At 41.8% G+C, this 25198-nt stretch overlaps 1 protein-coding gene and 1 pseudogene across 2 annotated transcripts in view; one reads left to right on the top strand and one right to left on the bottom strand.

Annotated features, from left to right (window-relative positions):
- The first annotated feature begins 13902 nt into the window (after positions 1-13902).
- Positions 13903-24221, top strand: LOC311149872 (Y-box-binding protein 1-like; annotated as a pseudogene). The gene is made up of 8 exons (XR_014615686.1): positions 13903-14194; positions 19012-19075; positions 19366-19399; positions 19538-19627; positions 19949-20287; positions 21533-21618; positions 22850-23130; positions 23870-24221. The product of XR_014615686.1 is annotated as a Y-box-binding protein 1-like (transcript).
- Positions 24142-25198, bottom strand: part of LOC311149871 (rho guanine nucleotide exchange factor 16-like) — a 34503-nt gene continuing 33446 nt past the window's right edge. Inside the window, exons 14-15 of the mRNA XM_084187112.1 lie at positions 25075-25176; positions 24142-24905 (exon numbers count right to left, since the gene is read on the bottom strand). Of these exons, the coding sequence (XP_084043238.1) occupies positions 24766-24905; positions 25075-25176 (242 nt within the window). The 3' untranslated portion in view covers positions 24142-24765. The remainder of the gene's footprint in view (positions 24906-25074; positions 25177-25198) is intronic.

Here is a 25198-nt window from a genome sequence, read left to right as displayed (position 1 = left end):
TGTCATATTTGGCAAATCACCAGAAGGACATTTTATATCATTCATACAACTTTTCTTAGGCCTTATACATGATTTGTGAAAGACGTAGCCTATGTAGTGCTTATAAAGACTTCATGAATGCTCTATGAACCCTTTAAAAATCGTTGTTAGTTTAAACTGACAAGAGGCCCAACATTTGATACTACAAATAAGGTATGTCCAAAGAAACAATTTAAAACAGCACCTAAAACATGCATAGAAATCTATAGTGTCTGGACCAGAATTTGAATTGCTCAGCATGTGTTCTAAGTAAACGTTTACCTACCTGCCGTAAATACATTTTAATAAATAAATGCACATATAAATAGATAAATGAATATAAATCCCCACATAATTAAATAAATGAGCAAGGAAATACAAAAATACTGACTAAAATGAATCAATTTTCTCTACATATCTGTATGTATTTAATGATTTATCTATGCATTATGAAGTTTTTCAAACCTCAATCTTATTCATTGATATACTTATTTCTGTATTTGTTCCTCCAATATGATAATGAGGGGGTGTCAATCAAAAGTCTGTGGGTGGTATCTAACAAACCATTGGTTGATCAATGTAGCTCAGTTGGTAGAGCATGGCGCTTGCAACGCCAGGGTTGTGGGTTCGTTTCCCACGGGGGGCCAGTATGAAAATGTATGCACTCACTAACTGTAAGTCGCTCTGGATAAGAGCGTCTGCTAAATAACTAAAATGTCAAATGTAATGTCACAGCACATAGCTCCACTGCTTTTGCACCACCTATGTGAAGCTGGCCACAATAACGATTAGCCACAATAGTAGAATTTGCGGTTCACCTTCAAAATAATAGTCCTGCATTGAAACTGCCGCAAACAGTTACAAATAGTGGTATCATGACATATTTGAATTGTTATATTCAAAAGACAATCATTTGTTAATTTGACCAAAACATTTAAATCAGCTGAAATCGCACTGTGGATGTATTAGACTTCAGAATTGCATTGGGGGCATACTGTATGCATTGTACAGCCTGGCCTATGGATCTTGGGTCCATGAAATGTTCATAACTGTGAAGAGTTTACACAAATATTAGTGTCGTAGCTCTTATTGCAGGACTTAAATTGTGGAAAATCACCTCACTATTCAGCCTATTGTACGAATTGAACATTCATATTGTAATGTACAACCTTACCCATTTAATGGAACCAAGATCCATAGGTATCAGCCTATTCAGTAACACCCAGAGAGAACACAAATATTAGCATTGTAGCTCATATTGCAGGACTTTGACACTACCATGAAATGAGCCACATTAGCTCACCAGTCAATAGGCTGAATGGTGAGGTGATTTCCCACTGTCAAATTCCTGCAATAAGAGCTACGACGCTAATATTTGTAAACTCTTCACAGTTGTGTTATGTGGGTGTCACTGAGTAGTCTGATACCCCATTTCATGGACCCAAGATCCATAAGTGTAAAAAAATGCTGTGCCTGTGCACATCACTTTCCCACAGTCCAGTCAGGGCAGGGTTGCCAGGTCTAACCATTTCTAACCCAATTACTTCTCAAAACCCGCCCACAAGGCCTGAAAACAAGCCCAATTTTTGGTGGGCTCAGCAAGAGAGGAGTTGCCACATTTATCCCATAAACCCTTTCTCCATAACGTTATCGAGCACATTAAGAAGGAATATTGAAGTAAAATGTGTTTTTCCATCAAAATAATAATTATTGCAAGCTTAAGAATGTCACAAGAGAAAATATAATTTGCCCTTATTAAAGTCGCCAGATCATTTTCCATCAATGGATGTCGATTTAACTTGTTTTGACTGCTATGATTAAGCAATAAGGCCTGATGAGGTGTGACATATGGCCAATATACCACAGCTAAGGGCTGTTCTTAGGACACAGCCCTTAGCTGTGGTATATTGGCCATATACCACAAACCCCTGAGGTGCCTTATTGCTATTATAAACTGTTTACCAACTTAATTGGTAGTCCCGTGTAGCTCAGTTGGTAGAGCATGGCGCTTGCAACGCCAGGGTTGTGGGTTCGATTCCCACGGGGGACCAGTATGAAAATGTATGCACTCACTAACTGTAAGTAACTAAAATGTAAATGTTAATTAGAAAAGTAAAAAGTAATTGTCATACTCATGGTACATGGTCTAATATACCACGGCTTTCAACCTATCAGCATTCAGGGCTCAAACCACCCAGTTTATAATTATAGATAAATCTGACAGGAGAGTTTGAGTGATGAAAGTTGGACAGAGGATCTTGAAATCTCTATGTAAGAAACACTTGGTCGAACTTCAAAAAAATAATGTTAGGCTATTTTCTGGCAATTGTGCTGTTATTATGTGCCAGATTTTAAGACTACAAACCATTATAAATTGCCTATTTGCGAGATTGACTTATGTCAATAGGCATAGGCTACTGACTAAAATCAGGGTTTATAATTCAAATTCAATTTTGCCATGGTTTTGCTGAGCTAGATGCAGGTAGCCTATAACCCCTGATAGGCCAATATCTCATTTCAGGGAAAAGTCCACAATGAAACTGACATCAAATGTGGAGAATGATATATTTGCGATAGAGCTGTGACCATGATCACAATTGATAACTTTCAATGTAATTAACTAAACATGGCCATTAATAATTGCATAATAACAAAAGGCTCAACAACAAACTGAGTTATAGGCTATTTATTGAATCCGTTTGCCAGCTCCAGGTAGGCTATGCAATGACTCCAGTGATATCGTCATTTCAACATATTTATTGCTACAGTAGCCTACAATCATGGTTGGGGAGTAACGGATTACATGCAATCCATTACATGTAATGGATTACCAAAAAACTGTAATCTGTTACGTTACCAGCAAAAATATTGTTATCAGATTACCGATACTTTTCAAAAAGTTGATAATTACTTCTAGGATTACTTTCAAATTTAGAAGGGATGTTTGCAGAAAATAAAATGTCCATGAAACCAATTGCCTGTTTTCTTAATTACCTTTCATATTAAACGTCAGTCATTAACAGAAAAACTGCTACTTTGATCTTCCCGCCAGAGCAACATCTACGGTCACAAAATAAAAAATGTATGGCGCGCCAACGCAGTGCATTTTTTGGATGGCATTTCAAAGAACAATGTGTGTTCAAAGAAGAAAAGGGCATGAATGTAACAGTTCAAGGCAAACTGTTTGGCCACGGTAAAGCTGCTGTCGGGAGGTAAGGATGACAATTGTCAGGTGTGGCGTGTTAGCTTGCTTAGCTAGCTAGTCTCTAGAGACAGACAGGTTGTCTTCACAATGTTACCAATGTTCCAGCATAGGTCGGAGATTTCAGAGAGTACTAGCTAGCTAGTAAGTCAGATTTCTAGCTAGCTAGCCTGTTTAGTTTGCAAATTTGCTTGCCAACTCTCCTACACTGTGGTATGCTGCTCACTTACATTTACATTTACATTTTAGTCATTTAGCAGACGCTCTTATCCAGAGCGACTTACAGGAGCAATTAGGGTTAAGTGCCTTGCTCAAGGGCACAACGACAGATTTTTCACCTAGTCGGCTCGGGGATTAGAACCAGCGACCTTTCGGTTACTGGCACAACGCTCTTAACGACTAAGCTACCTGCCGCCCCTGGTTGCAAGCTTAAGGTTGCAAGCTACTGTAGTTAGCAATTTTATCATAGCAAGAATGCTATTGTGCAAATTTGTTAACACTTTAGCTAATTAAATCTATTTTAACTAAGATAAATCAGTTGTAGATAGTTGGGTGAGATTCACTTGGCTACATGGCCTAGCTAGCTAGCTAAATCAAAAGTTTAAAAAAACGTTTTGAAAGCTAGTTGCACCCTGTAACCCAACATAACAAGACGCTCACTGTCAGGGTTGTTGCTAACTTAATTAGCTAGCTAGCTAGCTAGCTAGCTAGCTATGGTTTCAGAGTAACATGTTACCCAAATCAATAAAGCCACACTGCAGTTTTCCTGCTGTTCAATTGTTTCTTCAACCCAAATAAATGCCTGTATTATTCAATCATAACTTAAAGTATAATACTGTATTAGTCCATTGTTTTTTAAAAAGTATTTCTGAGTATTTCTAGACAAACAATATAAACCACCATAGATGTCCTTGCATCCACAGCTTTGTCCATGTGTGAGTGGTTACAACCCCAGCCCTGTGTTTATCAGACAGGGGCAGGCTATGGAAAGTGAAACATATGTTTCAAAAGGGTGGACAAAGGTTGGGTAAAGCTACAATCCTTAATTGAAACAATAACAAGGTGCTCACTCCACTGTTATTTTACTTATAGTGTAGTGTCATAGTTAAGTAATTACATTTTGTTTTTTCAGAGGATGCATGACAATCAATGGAAGACCCTAAGCAGGAAAAGGCAGCCAGATGACATGGAGGAGTGCAGAGATGCACAGCCATCTACAGATGGCCAGAAAGGCACCATTGAAACAAGCAAAACTACAACCAGGAGGACCACACACACCTCACAAAGCCGGGTTAATCACCTGGTATTTGACTTCATCATAGAGGATGTGCAACCCTTTTCACTAGTAGAGGTGCCTTCATTCCGCAAGCTAGTGGAAGGAATCAGTGGTGGGAGAAAGGTCATGTGTAGAAATACTTTGATACAACAAATTGAAAGGGAGTTTGAGCCCATGAAAGAAGCTCTCACCACCAAACTCCAGAGTGTAAAGTCAGTCTGCACCACAGCAAACATCTGGTCTGCCCATAACAGAAGCTTCTTCGGCATGAAGCATGAAGGAGGAAGCGGAGGAGGAATAGGAGGTTTGACGATGTGGGTGCGATTCTTGACGAGGTTGAGCAAGAACTGAACTTTGTTCTCCCTCCACATCAATGTTGTGTGGCACACACCCTCAACCTCATCGCAACCAATGAGGTGGACAAAGCTGCATCACGAAGATTGTACAGAAGTGCAATGTCAAAATGTTTCAGCATTTGGAACAAAGCACACAGGTCCACATTAGCTTCAGAGGCAATAGAGGACATTGCAAGCATGAAAGTAACTGTGCCATGTGTGACAAGATGGAGCTCAGAGTACCGTGCCATCTCCAAACTCATAGCCCTCACAGATGACCAGCTGGGGCAAATCTGTGAAGACCTGGGTATGAGCAGCAAACTACATCCTTGTGAGATTGCTTTTCTCAAGGAGTACAGTACAGTCCTACAGCCACTCACATTCTCTATTGATCTTCTTCAGGGAGAGAATAAGTGTTTTCTTGGCTTTCTTATCCCAACAATCCTAAGCTTGAAGTCTAAGCTCTCAGAGAAAATACCTCTTGCGACATTCTCTGCACACATCATCACTTAGGTCATTGAGGCTATCCCCGGAGTACTAGCTACTGCCGTTCGATGTTATCGGTGTTTGTTTAGTTTTGTCTGTATTGTTTACACCTGTTCCTCATTCTGTTAATTGTTCCCCTTATAATTACCCCTGTCTCTCATCTGTACTTTGTGTGTGATTGTTTTCCCCTTCACGGTTGTCTATTTTGTGAGCGGGTTATTTCCTCCCTGCGTGGAGTTATTTCTGTGTCCTTTTGGATCCTTTTCGTATTAAAAGTACGTATCCGAGAGTTCTGTGTCCTGCGCCTGACTTCGTTTACCGCATCTCACAGACAGTCGTGACAGAATATAGAAGTAAAATTTGTTTTTCCATCGAAATAATAATTATTGCAAGCTTAAGAATGTCACAAGAGAAAACATAATTTGCCCTTAAACTCGCCAGATCATTTTCCATCAATGGATGTCGATTTAACTTGTATTGACTGCTATGATTAAGCAATAAGGCCTGATGAGGTGTGACATATGGCCAATATACCACAGCTAAGGGCTGTTCTTAGGACACAGCCCTTAGCTGTGGTATATTGTCCATATACCACAAACCCCTGAGGTGCCTTATTGCTATTATAAACTGTTTACCAACTTAATTGGTAGTCCCGTGTAGCTCAGTTGGTAGAGCATGGCGCTTGCAACGCCAGGGTTGTGGGTTCGATTCCCACGGGGGACCAGTATGAAAATGTATGCACTCACTAATTTTAATGACCCCCTCTCAATCAGAAAGATTTCTGGCTCCCAGGTGTCTTTTATACAGGTAACAAGCTGAGATTAGGAGCACACTCTTAAAGGGAGTGCTCTTATTCTCAGCTGACTCGGAGTACAGGGAGAATACTGTAAGAACGGCCCATATTCTGAATTCTGTCGCTGTACATTTCAAAAGTGCTGAACAAAAAAAGAGTTATATTGACTACGTCCGTCCTAGCTCGCTCATTAACGTCTTAATCGAAGTTATGGATTGCCTCTTATCTGATCTTCGTCCCCTTATGCCATAGTTTGTACATCTCAATTCTCAGTAGAAACCACATATGTTTAAGCCACATATGTTTAAGTCAGCCATATCAGCTATGTTTTTTTAAAGGCAGTAAATGAGGCTGAACGAACTGTTTCGCTGCCAGACAAGGCTCCGCTGATAGCCAGGTGTAGCAGTGGTAAGGGGTTGGGACTGCTGTTGGGACAGCTTTATGTAGGCCGGAACAGTTTGTGGGCACCGTTTGTGACCGTTATAGTGCAATTAATATATTGTTTAGTGTTGTGGCTTCGCTGGCATGCATCTACACATGTTTTGTTTTTGTTTGCCCCACCAAGATTGACATGCTAAAATCGCCACTGGGTAGGTTGTAGAACCCTCATGACTGGTATAGGGGACATTTGAGTATCACGTAGTAGCCTAAACCTGTCGATGTTACATTGAGCTGGGTGAATGGAATATGAATGACAGTCATCCAATATGCTGTAATAGAAATAAGGCAACACTCAAAACATTTTATCGTCCTCCCTCATCTTAAACGGCACCGATCTCCACTGTGCTGTACATTGCAGTATGAATGTCCAATATGCACAATAGACTGACTGGGGAGGTGATTTCCCACAGTCAAAGTCCTGCAATTTGAGCTACAACGGTAATATTTGTGTACACTCTTCAGAATTGTGTTCTGTGGGTGTCAACGAATAGGCTGATACCTATGGATCTTGGGTCCATGATATGGGGTAAATAATATAATATGCCATTTAGCAGACGCTTTTATCCAAAGCGACTTACAGTCGTATGGGTGGTTTTTACATATGGGTGGTCCCGGGGATCGAACCCACTACCCTGGCGTTACAAGCGCCATGCTCTACCCCCAAGCCATAAGACTCCTGAACAGCTAATCATGGCTACCTGGACTATTTGCACTGCCCCCCCACCCCATCCTTTTTACGCTGCTGCTACTCTGTTATTTATTTATGCATAGTCACTTTAACTCTACCCACATGTACATATTACTTCAATTATCTCAACTAGCCGGTGCCCCCGCACATTGACTCTGCACCGGTACCCCCCTGTATATATAGCCTCCCTACTGTTATTTTATTTTACTTCTGCTCTTTTTTTCTCAACACTTTTTTTGTTGTTGTTTTATTTTTACTTTTTTTGTTAAAATAAATGCGCTGTTGGTTAAGGGCTGTAAGTAAGCATTTCACTGTAATGTCTGCACCTGTTGTATTCCGCGCATGTGACCAATAAAATTTGATTTGATTTGATTTGAGCTACAGAGGAGCTACAGATGGTAAGGCTGTACATTGCAATATGAATGTTCAATATGCACAATAGTCTGAATAGTGAGGTGATTTCCCACAAAGTCCTGCAATAAGAGCTACGACGCTAATGTGTAAACTCTTCACAGCTGTGTTCTGTGGGTGTCACTGCATAAGCTGATACCCCATTTCAATGATCCACAATCCATAGGTAAGGCTGTACAGATAAATATAAGTATGCCCAAAATGCAATTATTACGTTTTTATTTATTTAACCAGGTAAGCCAGTTGAGAACAAGTTCTCATTTACAACTGCGACCTGGCCAAGATAAAGCAAAGCAGTGCGGTAAAAACAACAACAACAACACAGAGTTACATATAGAATAAACAAAACGTACAGTCAATAACACAATAGAAAATATATATACAGTGTGTGCAAATGTAGTAAGTTATGGAGGTAAGGCAATAAATAGGCCATAGTGCAAAATAATTACAATTATAATTTAGTATTAACACTGGAGTGATAGATGTGCAGAAGATGATGTGCAAATAGAGATACTGGGGTGCAAATGAGCAAAATAAATAACAATGTAAATAACAATATGGGGATGAGGTAGTTGGGTGGGCTAATTACAGATGGGCTGTGTACAGGTGCAGTGATCGGTAAGCTGCTCTGACAACTGATGCTTAAAGATAGTGAGGGAGATAAGTGTCTCCAGCTTCAGAGATTTTTGCAGTTCGTTCCAGTCATTTGCAGCAGAGAACTGGAAGGAATGGCGACCAAAGGAGGTGTTGGCTTTGGGGATGACCAGTGAGATATACCTGCTGGAACACATACTATGGGTGGGTTTTGCTATTGTGACCAATGAGCTAAGATAAGGCGGGGATTTGCCAAGAAGTGATTTATAGAGGACCTGGAGCCAGTGGGTTTGGCGGCGAATATGTAGTGAGGGCCAGCCAACGAGAGTGTACAGGTCACAAGGTGGAAAGCATGGCCAGCCGTAGCAAAATGCTTGTTGAAATTTTCGATTATCGTAGATTTATCGGTAGTGACAGTGTTTCCTAGCCTCAGTGCAGTGGGTAGCTGGGAGGAGGTGCTCTTATTCTCCATGGACTTTACAGTGTCCCAAAACTTTTTGGAGTTAGTGCTACAGGATGCACATTTCTGTTTGAAAAAGTTAGCCTTTGCTTTCCTAACTGATTGTGTATATTGGTTCCTGACTTCCCTGAAAAGTTGCATATCGCGGGGGCTGTTCGATGCTAATGCAGTACGCCACAGGATGTTTTTGTGCTGGTCAAGGGCAGTCAAGTCTGGGGTGAACCAGGGGCTATATCATTTTTTGAATGGGGCATGCTTATTTAAGATGGAGAGGAAAGCACTTTTAAAGAACAACCAGGCATCCTCTACTGACGGAATGAGGTCAATATCCATCCAGGATACCCAGGCCAGGTCAATTAGAAAGGCCTGCTCGCTGAAGTGTTTTAGGGAACGTTTGACAGTGATGAGGGGTGGTCGTTTGACCGCGGACCCATTACGGACGCAGGCAATGAGACAGTGATCGCTGAGATCCTGGTTGAAGACAGCGGAGGTGTATTTAGAGGGTAAATTAGTCAGGATGATATCTATGAGGGTGCCCATGTTAACGGATTTAGGGTTGTACCTGGTATGTTCCTTGATAACTTGTGTGAGATTGAGGGCATCTAGTTTAGATTGTAGGATGGCCGGGGTGTTAAGCATTTCCCAGTTTAGGTCACCAAGCAATACGAACTCTGAGGATAGATGGGGGGCAATCAATTCACATATGGTGTTCAGGGCACAGCTGGGGGCTGAGGAGGGTCTGTAGCAAGCAGCAACAGTGAGAGACTTATTTCTGGAAAGGTGGATTTTTAGAAGTAGAAGCTCAAACTGTTTGGGCACAGACCTGGATAGTATGATAGAGCTCTGCAGGCTCTCTCTACAGTAGATTGTAACTCCGCCCCCTTTGGCAGTTCTATCTAGACAGAAAATGTTGTAGTTGAGAATGGAAATTTCAGAATCTTTGGTGGCCGTTCTTAGTCTAATACATCCACAATGCGATTTCAACTGATTTGTCCTTTTTTGTCAAATAATTGTATTTTGTTGAATGTATATAACATTCCAAACTTGATAAGCATTATCTAGTGCAAATATGGCATGATTCCACTTATGTGTCCATTTCAATGCGGCACCTTTATTTTGAAGGAGAACCGCAAATTCCACTATTGTGGCTAATCTTTGTGGTTAGCTTCACAAACAGTGCTGGCCGCTACTTAAAACAACACATCTCTAGATGACCTGCTTTTCCATGTGGAGGCATGCATCAAAAACTTGGGTCAGCTAGCTGCTACAAGGGACACATAGGAGAACGAATATATTTGCTAGCTATTATACTGATTGATAAAATTGCCATTAACTAGCCAGCTATCTTGAAACTAGTGGAGGCAAGATAGCTAACGTTATCTTACCACCACCAACAGAGTTCACCTTAGCTAGCTAAGTGGACTCTAGTTAAGTTTCTAGAAAATAACTATATAACTATATAATTGGTAGCTAGTTACTGACAATTTGAATCGTTTTTGTCAAACTACTTTGTTCCCCTGCCGGTTTATTTATGTTTTTGTGACTGAAAGTTGGCAAGAAAATTCCCCTAATTTGACTGCAAATAGGATGTTTTCATATAATTTGGCTGATTAGGGGGCTTGAGCACATTTACATTAGTGTTTCATTAGCTAGTTAACTAAGTTACTGACTAACCTAATTCTTACTCATGTTTTTGTTGCATTTCAGGTGGAGTGGCATCGCTGACAGGCCAGCATGCTGATAGGCCAGGGCCCATATTCACAAAATCTCAAAATAGTACTGATATTAGGCTACATTTTGCCTTCACCGAGATGCTTTGTGAAAATGGTCCCTGGAAGAAAGCTGTTGCACAGCAGTCCTTTCACCACGGGTCCCTAGAGCAGGGGTAGGCAACCCTGTTCCCAAAACATTATTGTATGGTCTTGAACAGACATCCACTTGCTCTGTACAGTTGGTGTGGCTTGAAGCAATGAGTGAAGTATTTAAAGGACAGCGGTGCCTTTTGAACCCACAACCCAATCCCCCCCCGTTTTTCAACTAGTATTTCAGTACAGCACCGTTTCCGTTCAATTTAACGTTCTATTACGTTTTTATGTACTGAATGCAGCACTGACCAACTGAACTAATTGATCAGTTGAGTGATTGCCTAAAAGCAACACACCTAGTCTTCCAGGTCTGTTAAATCAAAAACATGAAGTGCCTGCGCCACTCCAGGACCAGGGTTGGCTACCCCTGCCCTAGAGGTATTAGTCAATGCTTATAAACTGAATATTGTATGTGAATTTCAATATATCAATGACACTAACAAAAGGGTTGAATTGTTCAGCAACGTGCAGTAAATGCTAACACATCTTTGGTGATGAATGGTACATAATACATTTGTCATCTCCCTATCAGGCAACTGCATGCTCTTACATGGGCCTGGATGGTGACACATCTTCAAGCTGCCTGCCTGAAGACTGTGGCTTTCAGTGGTACCGGAAGCAAGGGCCTTACCTGGGAGTACAGCAACACTCTCTCGCAGCCTTTCTGTAAACATGTATTGTATGTAACCACTCAAGTTCATACAAACTGCTACAAACTGCTACTGCAATCACTGACTTATATTCACTTTGTATACTTGTCCCATTCTTCAATCTTGTCTGGGATATATATTTTAGTTAACACCTGTGTGATATACATTAATAAAAATGTATTCACCCTGGACATGAGGCGTGCATTTACTTTAGAATCATAAGCTCCAAGTGTTGAGATTAAGTTACCACAGAAGTCAGTAAAAGTTAGTGTCAAACATGCAATGAAAAATATGTTTTGTAATCTAATAAAATGAGTTTATACAAAACTATATTGCATTTGGTAATCCCCAAAATGTGGCCTTTAAGCCTTGATAGTTGCATCCTTCCTCTGGGAACTGTCTGCATATTGCTGACAACAGGGTGGCAGGTTTTTTGATGTGCTGCTCTAGAGTTCCATAGCCCAGCAGACTCATCTGGGGATAGGGGTATGGACATATTCGTTTTGATAAAAGTGGGAGACTTTTACAGGGAGGAGAGAGCATGACTTTTGGCGTGAGTACAGTAAATCCAATCCAACCAGTGGCTCTGGATAATATACTATGTCATGACACAGGCAGACTGCCACAGTGAAGGAGGGTTACATTGTGCATCAGGTATACTATTATGAGTGTAGCTTACTTCTCTGTGCTCTGGAGAGAACTACCTGCAGGTAGTTGGTCAGAAAGCTCTGGAGGTCCTTGGACCATTCCGTCTCTGTAGCACCTGGAGAGAGATGGATAGAGGTAGTGAGTGCTAGAAAGAGAGTGTGCCCTCACCCCTGACTGGCCCAGGACCTCCTGCCTAGTATCATGCAATGTAAAGGAAAACAATAATATCATGACTTACTGACAGAGTGCTCCATGTTCCTGCTGGTAGCAAGCCTCAACTTGGATACAGAGAAATGTCCTGCCTTGTAGTATGGTTGCATCCATCCCCACCAGGCTCCAAGAAAACAGATGACAAACCTGCAGAGATTAACAAGAAAATGGCACATGTATTTAGGAATATTGTATCAGTATGCCTATTTCACATTCATTTCTGTAAATGACAATATATCTGATTAAAAGTATGCATGCCATTGTGTGATAACAGCTATGACAAATGGCACATGGCATACATGTGCATTTATAACTAGCTAAGGTATTATTTATTTTTATGGCACCACGTCTCATCTCACTAATAATTGCTAAGGCCAACAGTAAATTCCACTATTGTGGCTAATCGTTATTGTGACTAGCTTCACATAGGTGACTTATTCCATCATGACAACATGCTCCTCCTTACTTAACTGCAGTTTAGTTCAAAATGTAGCTAACTAGCGAAGTGTAAAACTGAGTCTGGCTGTAAAACACAGCTAGCTAGCCAACTCGACTTTATCAGTTGTAGCCAAGCTAGCTAGACACTCAGTAACGTTAGTTGACCATGCTTTTCTGGACAACTGGACATTCCTCTCGCCCATCCCGGTCGAATTATTCTTGCCTACTCTCGTCTCTTGGTCTTCTTCTAGGTTGAAAGCTATTTAGCTGTAGTCCAGTGCCTTATTGTCAAAAGCAACCCACTCGTAACACAGCCACCTGGTACAGTCAATGGCTCAGTGTTCCAAAACTGTTCACCTGTTTCTATGTCAAGCTAGGAAAATGTACCATTTGTTATTATTGTGTGCTTTTATGGTGCACGTGCAGCAAAATATTAATTAATTATATATTATAAAATAATTAATATACCCCCCCCCCCCCCCAAAAAAAAAAAAAAAAAAAGTGAAATATCATATTGATACATAGCTATAAGTGCTACACATTTTTGTTTGGGGTGGGCTAATGTGAAACATGACCTTTAAACTTTGGACACGTTGTCATACAGAACGCCGCCCAGGCATATGCAATCGATCAACGCGCTAAATCATTTAGCAGATGCTCTTATCCAGAGCGACGTACAGTTAGTGAGTGCATACATTATTATTTTTATTTTTCATACTGGCACCGCGTGGGAATCAAACCCACAAACCTGGCGTTGCAAACGCCATGCTCTACCAACTGAGCTACATCCCTGCCGGCCATTCCCTCCCCTACCCTGGACGACACTGGGCCAATTGTGCGCCGCCCCATGGGTCTCCCGGTCGCGGCCGGCTACGACAGAGCCTGGATTAAATACCACCCCCATACCTTTGCTTGACACCTCCTTATTATCATTTTGGAGTAAGAAATACAGGAATAAATAATATAAATGATTAAAATGAAAGTGGGATTAATTATTTCAATAATTATCTATTTATGTGTGCAATCATTCATCCATTTAACTATTTATGTATACATTTATTTATGTGTGGGTTTATTAATGTATGTATCGATTTGTGTGCATTTATATAGTCATTTAATTATAATACGGCAGTTTTGGTCCTCCATAATCTAGGCGTACTGTACAATGTAACCAAATGGGTTAGCTAGCTACAATGTGTCGTGATCGTCTGTCTGGCTCGGTCTTGTAGTCGGTGTTGGTTTTCGACATAACTCTTCTACCAATTTTCAGGGCAGACGTTATTTTCAATAACTGCCAACCAACATAACCAATAGTAACCAAAATTAGTCATTACGTTTATGGAGAAGTAGGGAATTTGACCAATTATATTACAGAGTGGGCGGGACTATGGCTAGGGATATTCCTCTGCATCTTTTGTCATTCCTCCCAGTTCGATCGGCAACGGGAGCGGAGAGAGGAAAGTTGAGAGCCCGAAGGCAGCAGCCCCCACCACCGCCGGCCCAGGTTACCATCTAGCACCGGGAAACACACTAGAGAGCCACCGCCGGCAAAAGCCATAACCAACCAGAAACCATGAGCAGCGAGGCCGAGACACAACCGCCGGAGCCTGCTGTCGATGCGGAGAGCCCATCCAACCCGGCGGCAACCGCCGTTTCCGCGGGGGATAAGAAGGTCATCGGTAAGCAAGCAAGCTAGCTAACGTTAGCCAGGTGAACCATTAAATGCAAATGTGGATTTATTGGCACGCTAACGTTACTCCCAAAAAGCTTACTGATTTAGCTACAATTCGCTTAGCTATAAGCTATTTCCGTTGGCTAACTAATGTTAGCTAGTTCACATAACGTCCTCTGATTAAAACATAACTACCTAACTAGCTATGTCTAAATGAAGCTAATGTTATTGGCTAGCTAGTTGTTAGTTAGCAACCATTAATTAGTGTAGTGTTCAGTTCCTTTTTTTTGTTTGCTAGCAGGATGACTGGTTTGAAGTCGTTTAACGTTATCTATCGTTCCTATAGTCAACGTTAACTTCGACTAACAGTACGTTAGTTGGCCAATGTGCCAATTCAAAATGTCTGTTGGTCTACAAATGTTTTTCTACCTAACGACCGTAGCTAAATTCACATACTAGCTAAAGTTTAGTTAGCTACCTAACGGGTAACGCGTCAGTCAGTTTCACCACACACCTGACCTGTGAGACAAGTTCAGAGGTAACGTTAGTTGGCTAACTAATTAATACTGTAATGAATGTGGGATGGCCTCAGTGGTTTGGCACATGTTGTAATTGTAACCAACGTTAGCTAGATTAGCCTTACCTCCTTGTCCGCATTCTCGTGCATTCAGCAGTGTTTTAGCCAGCAGTTAGCCTGTCTACTAAACAGTTTGAAGAGGTTGATATTGGCCGTGATCATTGACCGGTTCCCGGATTCGTAACGCACTGGTTGCACATAAAGAACCGTTACCAATAAATTGGTCGTTTATACAACAGTTTTGCGTGTATTTCAGTTTCTAAAGTAATAATAGCCGTTTAGGAACTTGGAACAAACAATTCATTGATGGAGGCCTCTGTCTGACTACACTGCAGCCACGAATCACAATTGCAGTCGTATCCCTTTGTTCGCAGCCATGCACATACTAATTAACTTGCTTGATTGCGCTCGTGCTAGCCATCTAGCTAATACGTTGCTAACGTTAGATAACTATATAACTAAGTGTATGGTGCAAAATTATTATTTAGTGTTAAGTTGCAGATGGCTAAGCTAGTCAGCTGGCAAGCTTTCCATTCGGTCGACTTGATAGCTAGAGGGGCACTCAAAATGTCCGCCTTGATGTTCGGATTCTACGAATTTATTTCGTCTCGCTTTGGCTGACAATTGTACTTTTATCACGCATGAAACCGTACCCACCACTCGCATTCTAAATACTCACTCGGTATTCATTTGATGCGATGAATGACATCCTGGCTCATGTCCAACCACATGGTTGAGACCAAAGATAATCTGCTAACGTTAGCTTGCTATTTAGCTAGCTATCTTCATAGGGCGCGACAACACGTGCGAAGATTCAAGCACTTGCGCATTTGAACTGGGGAAATGGTTTTGCGTCTAGCTAGTTACCTAGTATTCATAAATTATGCCCAGGCAGTTCTGCGCAGTAAATAATTAGTAGCCCAGCTTACACATTACATTAGCTATGCTACCTCCAGGGCATGCACTCTCACTCTGATCAGTTTGGTTAAATGCTGGTAGGCCACACTGAATGTCTAGGCTAGTACTGATATGTTCTGTCCTCATAAGACCCTCGTCACGTAGGATGGGCACTTTTAGCCAGCCGCCTGCACGCCTGACTCGCACCAGTCTAGTCAATAACAAGACTCTCCCATAAATATTTCCTTCCCATTTTTTATTTTTATTCCCAAGGGAAATGTTTGGAAACAAGTAATAAAAAATAACATACATTTACAAACAAACAGCACATCCTCCATATAATTAATCTGTAATAGGACACTGTAAGAGCTATTTTTACTTGCACACAATATAGCTGGGTTGCCCCATCCTGTTCCTAGGGGTCCACCACCCTGCAGCCCCCCCACTCAGCTTTAGGATCTTAGTGAAACATTCATTACTGGTTTCGGGTGTGTTAGGCCAAAGCCAGAGTGACAAACTACAGGACGGCAGCCCCCCAGGGCCAAGACTGAGCAGCCCAGCAGCTAGGAATTGCCTAAATAGATATCTCCCCTGACGTGGGCATGTTTTCAATAGACTTCTTTTGTCGTACTGTATTCCATAGAAGGCATCCAGACTTTATGAAAGTTGCCCAATATAGCCTTAATCTTGTAATCAAATATAGTGATACATAACTTGACATTTCTTCCATCCTTTGTGTTATTGTGGAAGGATAACCAACCTTCCAATTAATGGCAATGCATTTCTTAGCCGCTAATAAATGCTTGGTTATAGTTTCTTGTGATAAGTCTCCGGTCTCAACATTTCCGAGCAAACAAAAACAGGGAGAAGGGAGAATCTGTAGACATGCTGAGATAAAAGAACATACTCTTTGCCAGAATTCAGCCAGCCTCCACAAGACCATAACATATGCAAATGTCCCCTTTTTGTTAATTTACCTCCACAAGAGGAATTACATTTCTGAGTGCGTGTTGTTTCGCTGGCATATAGTACTTTCTATGGATGGTTTTACACTGCAGTTATTTGTCTGAGATTATATGAACATGACTCGGCATTCAAACATATTTGTATCCATCCATTCATCATCAATAGCTTCTACCAGGTTTTCCCTCACATTTTTGTTTTACGTTTTTGTGTCATCGGGAAAAGCCTCTATCAACCCTTGATACAGTTTGGAAATCAACTTTTGAGGTTTGTCAGACTGCCTTAAAATAGTTTCAATATTTGAAGCATCTGGCTTGTCCAGTGCTTAATGCACAGAGATGAGTGTTCTTTCTGCAAAAACTCACCTCAGCTTTGTCAGACTGGTCTTCCCTGGATGCTTGACCCTGCAAAAATAATGACCTTGGTGTACATTTATACATTATATTAACCAAGAGTAGAATCAATGGTTCAATAATTGAAATGACCATATCCCAGATTCCAGACTGTAGCTTTAAGCTTAAGCTGCTGTCCTGTAGCTACTGTAGGTCTACCCATCAACTCAAGATGGGTATCATTCACTGATATTAATATACTGCAAGATTCACCTGAGCTCCGTAGACTGATCTTCCCTGGCTGTCTAACCCTGCTGGGACACCTGCCACCATGCGATCCTGCTAAGACTTGATGAGCATAATGTTGTGTACTGACTGCACGATGACAGTGAAGCCTGTAGAGCTGTTTATTACTGTGTCATTGTGAAAGGTAGGGAATTAGTTAGGGAAACTGGCAGATGTTTCATGTTACAATGCTATACAGACGCTTGTAAAAATTCAGTGCACTGAAACAAACGACAGACCATCGACCTTCAATCGTTTGGCCGCTGATTTCGTTTGATTTCTCCAAAAAGTACGATCTTTGTCCCCATGTGCAGTTGCAAACTGTAGTCTGGCTTTTTATGGCGGTTTTGGAGCAGTGGCTTCTTCCTTTCTGAACGGCCTTTCAGGTTATGTCGATATAGGATTCATTTTACTGTGGATATAGATACTTTTGTACCTGTTTCCTCCAGCATCTTCACACGGTCATTTGCTGCTGTTCTGGAATTGCACTTTTCACACCAAAGTACATTCATCTCTAGGAGACAGAACGCGTCTCCTTCCTGAGCGGTATGACGGCTGCGTGGTCCCATGGTGTTTATACTTGCGTACTATTGTTTGTACAGATTAATGTGGTACCTTCAGGTGTTTGGAAATTGCTCCCAAGGATGAACCAGACTTGTGGAGGTCTACAATTTTTCTGAGGTCTTGGCTGATTTCTTTTCATTTTCCCATGATGTCAAGCAAAGAGGCACTGAGTTTGAAGGTAGGCCTTGAAGTACATCCACAGGTACACCTCCAATTGACTCAAATGATGTCAATTAGCCTATCAGAAGCTTCCAAAGTCATGACATAATTTTCAGAAATGTTCCAAGCTGTTTAAAGGCACAGTCAACTTAGTGTATGTAAACTTCTGACCCACTGGAATTGTGATACAGTGAATTATAGGTGAAATAATCTGTCTGTAAACAATTGTTGGAAAAATTACTTGTCATGCGCAAATTAGATGTCCTAATCGACTTGCCAAAACTATAGTTTGTTAACAAGACATTTGTGGAGTGGTTGAAAAATGAGTTTTAATGACTCCAACCTAAGTGTATGTAAACTTCCGACTTCAACTGTACATCAACTGGCGAAAACTAGCCAAGTTCATTTACTTCTGTTGAAACGGGACAAAACAAAGGCTACAAAACATTTCCATACAAACAACTGTTGGATAGCGATATGCAGTGGCTATTATTAATATCTGACAGATAGCTAGAGCTGAACTGGCTGTGGTAGCTACTAAGCTAGTTAATTCATTCACCGCAGTCGAGATGAAACATTAGCTTTTTTATCACAGTGCAATGATAAAACTGGGAGGGACAAAATGCAATTTCAGAATGGGGGGTGGGTTATGACCATCCTGTCCACAGTGAAAGTCGTGCCACTGTAATGGTGCTTTGCATTGGACCATGCCATGGCAGGTGGCAGCAGATGCCAATAGTTTAGCATCTGAATCTATAAAAAGCCCAACAGTTGGGGGTTAAATATAGCTTGCTTTCCCAGTATTTTCTCTGGTCCTTGTCTGTAGTCTCTATCAGTCTTGCCATTAGATTGCCCTCTTGAAGTGCTCCTCACAATTTCCTGCCTTTGATGCGCAATATTTGAATGAGAAAGAAACTGCTAATGTGCATGTTCAATTTGTTTTAGGGCTATTGGAGTTGGTTCCACCGTATATCATTAATTTGAATGCAATTTTTTTTGTTGCGTTATTCACACCTAAATTGTGTATACATATTTTTTTTCTTCCAGCAACTAAGGTCTTGGGTACAGTCAAATGGTTCAACGTCAGAAATGGCTACGGTTTCATCAACAGGCAAGTTGCCCCCCTCTCCCAGGTGTCTCCTAAAGATACTAATATGACGGGGGTGTGTGTGAGGGAACATTCCCAATCCTATTACGGCTTGGATTTTCTTACAAAGCTGGGAAGTTGATTTGGCTGTTTACGGCATGCTCTTGTTATTGTGAAAAGACTCAATGAATGCACAACTAAGCCAGTTGATTCTGTTAAAATCTGTTAGCCTCAATGTTACAATCAACATTTTTAATCCAATGGGTTTTACTGGCTTATATTTAACTACACCTTTTTCTCCCTTCACCCACAAGGAATGACACAAAAGAAGATGTCTTTGTCCACCAGGTAACAATCTTCCCAAATTCTCCAATGGATCAAGTAATTTATTGCCTAACATTGAACTGTTTCCAGTAATCAGAATTCCATTGTAGTTGGCACCTCAAAGACAAAAGTTTGTAATGAAATGTTTTATACATTTTTTAGACGGCCATAAAGAAAAACAACCCAAGGAAATACCTTCGCAGTGTTGGAGATGGAGAAACTGTGGAGTTTGATGTGGTTGAAGGGGAGAAGGTAGTTACAACTTTTTTTTTACACAACAGAGAGCTTTATATTATTAGCTGTCATATCAATTGGCACCACTCTTGCAGGCTCACAAATTATTTAATACGACTTGTTTAATATGTTTAGGAATATTTGAAGGCAATCAAATTCTAGACTTTAAACTCTCGTACCTCCTCAAAGTTATGATAATCAGTGATTCTAATGTGCCCAATTTTGGATTTGACCAGTCAACACTATCATGCAACGATACACAGCTAAAACAACTTCATACTCCAGAAGGGTAGTGTGCACCCCAGTGGTCCGAGCAGTGTTGTATGTATCTCTTCCCAGGGAGCAGAGGCAGCCAATGTCACCGGCCCAGCGGGTGTCCCAGTCCAGGGGAGCAAGTATGCCGCTGACCGGAACCGCTACAGGCGGTACCCCCGCAGGAGGGGCCCAGCCCGTGACGGCGAATACCCAGACAACTACCAGAGCGACGGCGAGGGCGAAGGAGAGCGGCCCCCCCGCAAGAGCCGTGAGGGCACCGAGAGCGCCCCAGAGGGAGAAATGCAGCCCCAGCAGCACAGGCCCTCCTTCCCTGGGAGACGGCGCTACCCTCCATACTTTGTACGTAGACGCTACGGCCGTCGGCCCCCGTACACCAACGCACCTCGCGGAGAGATGACTGAGGTACGCTGTCACAGGCACTCCTGAAGCAGTCCGGCCCCGTTCCAGTGATGTCATACACACTCTCGTCGAACATGCGCGCCACACTTGGTTTTGGCCAGACAAAATAGGTCTATATATTGACTGTACTTAAAGTTGGCTCCAAACCACTGGTCAACAGACCAAAATCAAACCTCGGTTTGACCGAAATAGGTCTATCAATCAAACATTCACACAAACCCCAGATGTTATAAGGTGAATGCACCAATTTGTAAGTCGCTCTGGATAAGAGCGTCTGCTAAATGACGTAAATGTAAATGTTACACCTACTGCTGATCGCCACACGTGCAGGGCTTCAATCTATATATAGCAATGTTTTCCACAAGCACATGGAGTAGCCAGAGTGGCTTGCCCCCCAGGGTTAAGCCATTTTTGCAGGTAAATGTTGAACTGGAATGCAAAAATGCGCTGAAAAGCTCTGGCCCGGCACATGTTTTTGCTGGTCCTGGGCCAGCGGGCAATCTTTAATGTCGGACCCCTGCACGCGAAATGAAATAAATGTGCCAGAAAACAATAGGCTAATTTGGATTTTGACTCATCGTTACCACATATGGGACGTGCAAATTCATGCTCTCCCCCTCCGTGTAAAGAAATTTGACTGCAACCACGGCGCACACAACATATACCCAGGTAATGAGAGGCGGGACGGACAGCAGACTGTCAAACTAGCATTGTTTCTCTGTCATCGTTGACTTTGTAACTGACAGGCATCTGTCCTATCAATAGATTACTAGAAGATGCATATCGTTCATTCAAACGGTAGGGCTTAGCAGACTTTTTTTTCTGACTAGCTAATTGAAAAGGAGCCTTGTTAATTTAAGTGGAAAAGTATCCGGTTGAAAATGAGTCAAGCTAGCACTAGTGGAAAACACTTGGGTTCGTATAATATACTGACAGCACCTGAAGTTGGCTGCAAACCATCAGACAAATACTGATTTGAAGAAATCAGTCACTGATTTCCTCAGTGAATCAGTGGCTGGTGATTAGTGAAGGTGCTGGAAGCAAAATGCAAAACAGGAAAAAGTAGCTGCACATTTTAATAGTAGCTAAACATTCGGTCAGTCGACCTTCATCAGAGCATATTTTTTTCCTGTTTTTCAAGACTCGTTCTATCCAAAAGGTGAGTTTCAGACCCGGATCTAGGGTATTGAATCAGGACGTGGTGAGCACAGTGATGTATTGGTGTGACTAACTCTTGTTTGTTTTTAGGGTGGCGAAGGTGACGAGAACCAGGGAGGTCCAGACCAGGGCAACAAACCAATGAGGCAGAACAACTACAGAGGCTTCCGACCAAGGTTCAGACCAAGGTTTGCGTGTTGAGTTCATTGACACAAGGCTGCAACAAGGGGTTATATAACAGCAGAAAGCTTTGACAAATTCAAAGCCATATATAATTTGTCTGTCAACTAAAGGTTAGGTGAATTTGTCGCAAAGGTATGTGATTCGGAATGTATTTACTGCGACGTTACCATTGGGCAGTTTACTGACTGCGCGTTCCCCTTATTGCAGCCTAACATTGAATGGCAACTGCTTCCGAAAGTTTATTTTACCTTGCATTTAAATGTTCTCTATGGGTACTCCTTCAGAAATGACAACGACTTCATGTCTCTTTAGTCCTGATTTTGTTTTTATTAGTAGAAGTATTCTGAAATGTATGAACATGGCGAATTGGCCAAACTATCTATGGACTATGATCTTGAATAATTCCTGAACCAAACAATATGTAAACATCAATGCCGTTGAAGTGATGAGTTTCTAATGTCTCTTCTCTGACAATAATAATGGAGAGAGCATAAACACCTCTGATCTCAGCATATACATAGTTAACGTCTACTGTCATTCCCCCTCAACCACCCTGTATATGGCCCATTACTTTCTCAGGTTATTCCTGTTCCCATTTTGGATGTGTTATGGCCTGTCAAACCTGTGGTCATTGTTATGGCACTGCCTTTACTCTCTTCCAGTAAGCACCATGGTATTTCAATTGGTACTTAATCAGAGGTAGTGGAGGGCACAGCCACAACTTGGTGTACAGGTTCATACCCATGACAGGAGTGAGCTCCACCACTTGTTTTATAAACTCAAACACATGGTGGCACTGCTACGCCATGGTAAATTCTTAGCTTGTTTGAGTATATGGCAGACTTGACAGAAGCCCATTCCTATAATATAAGGACAAGGCAGCACATTTCACATACTACACACAAATGGTTCACAAGATGCTTGGGCCAAGTCTCCTTGCAGCCATGTAATGCACAACCTCCCCTAAGCCAGGTGGATCAAATCCCCATAATTGCTTTTGGACACCTCCAATTCCATCAAATCGGCAAACCCCAGGGTTGGGGTCAATTCCATTTCAATTAAGGTAGTCATCTGAAATTCCAATTTTACTCAATGTTTTTGAGTTGGGATTTCAGTTTACTTCCTGAATTGAAATGGAATTTACTGTCATAATTTGAAGTTGTATGGGTGCTAGGGACTGTTTTAAGATTAGGCAGGTGTTAAAGTGTGTGTCCCGTCCTACAGCAGAGGTGGTGGTCCACCCCGTCCCAGACCGGTACGGGACGGCGAGGGGGAAAACAAGGAGAACCAGGGTGGTGACGGCGAGAACCAGGAGCCCCGCCAGCGGCGCTACCGCCGAAACTTCAACTACCGCCGCAGACGCCCACAGACCGGTGGCAAGCCCCAGGATGGCAAGGAGGCCAAGGCCGACGGCGAACCATCCCCTGAGAAAACGTCCGCTCCCGCAGCCGAGCAGGGCGGGGCTGAGTAGAAACTACCGGCATACCATCTCTAACATCGTCCGGGTGAGTCCCCAACAAACCCAAATATTGCTACTCGGCGCTCATCAGATCTGCATACCTGATTTCTGGGATATGGGTAAACAATTATTTGTTTCCTAGGCAGAAAACATGCTGGATTGAATTTCCATGCAGTCAAGCTTAGATTTTGTTCATAGTGGACTGTGCTGGATTATTCATGGTTCATGTAAAAAATAAATTTTAAATACAACTCTGAATTTGGCAGATTTTTGCCAAATGATAACTTATCCCAGAAACCTGGTTAAGTAGGGTTTGATTGAGTCCTCAGTATGCATTGTATGATCAGTTGATTAGCTGTAGTCATTCACAGCACTTCTCAATATATGATCAACATTTTCAACCACTGGCCGCATTAAATCTGCTTGCAGGACGCATCTGGCCCGCATGCCCCCAGTTTGAGACCCCCAATTTACAACATATCATAAAGTCCATCAGATGGCAGTAGGCCTTGGTGTAGTGTCTCTGGCCAGTTCACTCGAGTTATAAAGCCAGCATCAGTCTGCACCTTCCATTGACGCTGCGCTCCATCACCCAAGGCAGGGGCAGAATGAGGTGATGCCATGGATTTGATCAAGCAAACTGGCTGCCTGACTGACTGCAGCCCTCCTGCCATTGTGTCTGTTGTGATGCTGCTGCACATTCTGAGTTTACTGATACATTTACTGGTTAAATCCCTTTACTGTATCTTCTCTAACAATCTCTCCCTCTTTTTTTCCCTCTACAGTTGTCATCAAGAAGAAACATCAAAGATCTGAGCAATAAGAAACAGATGACTTGACGATCGTCTTAAGCTTGTACCATGCGTTTGACCAGATTACCACCGATTTGCCTGCAGAATCTATGCAGACCTGTTTTGTTCCATTATTTTTGTGACAGCTAAAAAAAAAAACTTTAAAAAAAAATTGGGAAACGGCAGATGTTTTTTTTCTAAATCGGTCCTAAGTTTTTACACCAAATGGTTTTTAAAAGAAAAGTAATTTGATATCTGGTCAGTTTGACATTTTTAAATAACTTTTTATGTATTCAAACATGAATTTTAACAAAATGCAAGCTCAAATAAAAAAAGGTCAACTGTCTACTCAACTGTTTTGCCTGACTAAATGGGACCACCATAACATGGCTGATGTATTACAATGTGTTGTTTTACCCCAACACCCCACCAATAAATAGTCTGCACCTTCCAGATGAATGGCAATAAACACATAACTACAGAATATACCATTCCTTCAGTGAAGGTTATATAATTTAGCCAATATAAAGTTGTAGTTAAAATGTTTACAAGTTTGCATTTTTATGTATTTGGCACTCACATGATCCAATTGGCCCCATAACATAGGTATTACTGACATGGGTTGTCACATCACCATGCAACAGCATTGGTTTCAAATGAATATGTGCAATATAAATTCTAATAACATTAACAGAATAACTAGCTATGACAAGTACATAGCTGTACAATTAAATTCATACAGCACTACCATTTTCCACTAATCACCAGTAGACCAATGTTGCTTATTTCAAATGTACAGGGGAACAAACCAGTAACTTCCTCTGACCCTTAAGCAAGTGGTCTGTGACCGATATGGAGGCAGGTATCTTGGTTGGCTGGCAGAAAGTTGTTTAAACGTTGGTCTCCTTGCGAAGACGCTTCATACGCTGTACATTGTTCTCCATGGCGGCGCGGTTGGTGATCTCAGTGGCACAGTTGGCGGGGAACCAGCCTCTCTCTCCGTCCCTCATCCTCTCTCCATGGCACCAGTCTACGACAGGATATTTTGGTAACACTTGCGCCTTTGATGGCTCAACATGATGATCTAACATACGCAGTTGATAAATACTTATGGACAAGTCTTATGATTCATTATACCTGTATGTGTTACCGTTTTGACCAGGTCCGCTTGTTTCTATTGAGACTTTGTCCAGACTTACCGTCTTCTATCTGCAGGAGGATGACTACCTCTGCTTGCTGCAGGCCTAGCTCGTCTGGCTCCTTGGGCATGTAGGCTTTGGTGGCCTCATACTGCGGAAGGCCTGAAACCCACCACCACAAAGG

This window comes from Coregonus lavaretus (genome assembly GCF_964263955.1).
Source record: "Coregonus lavaretus genome assembly, chromosome: 22".
NCBI lineage: Eukaryota > Metazoa > Chordata > Actinopteri > Salmoniformes > Salmonidae > Coregonus > Coregonus lavaretus.
The sequence above is the reverse complement of the archived record's forward strand: the minus strand, read 5'-3'. Positions and strand labels throughout refer to the sequence as shown.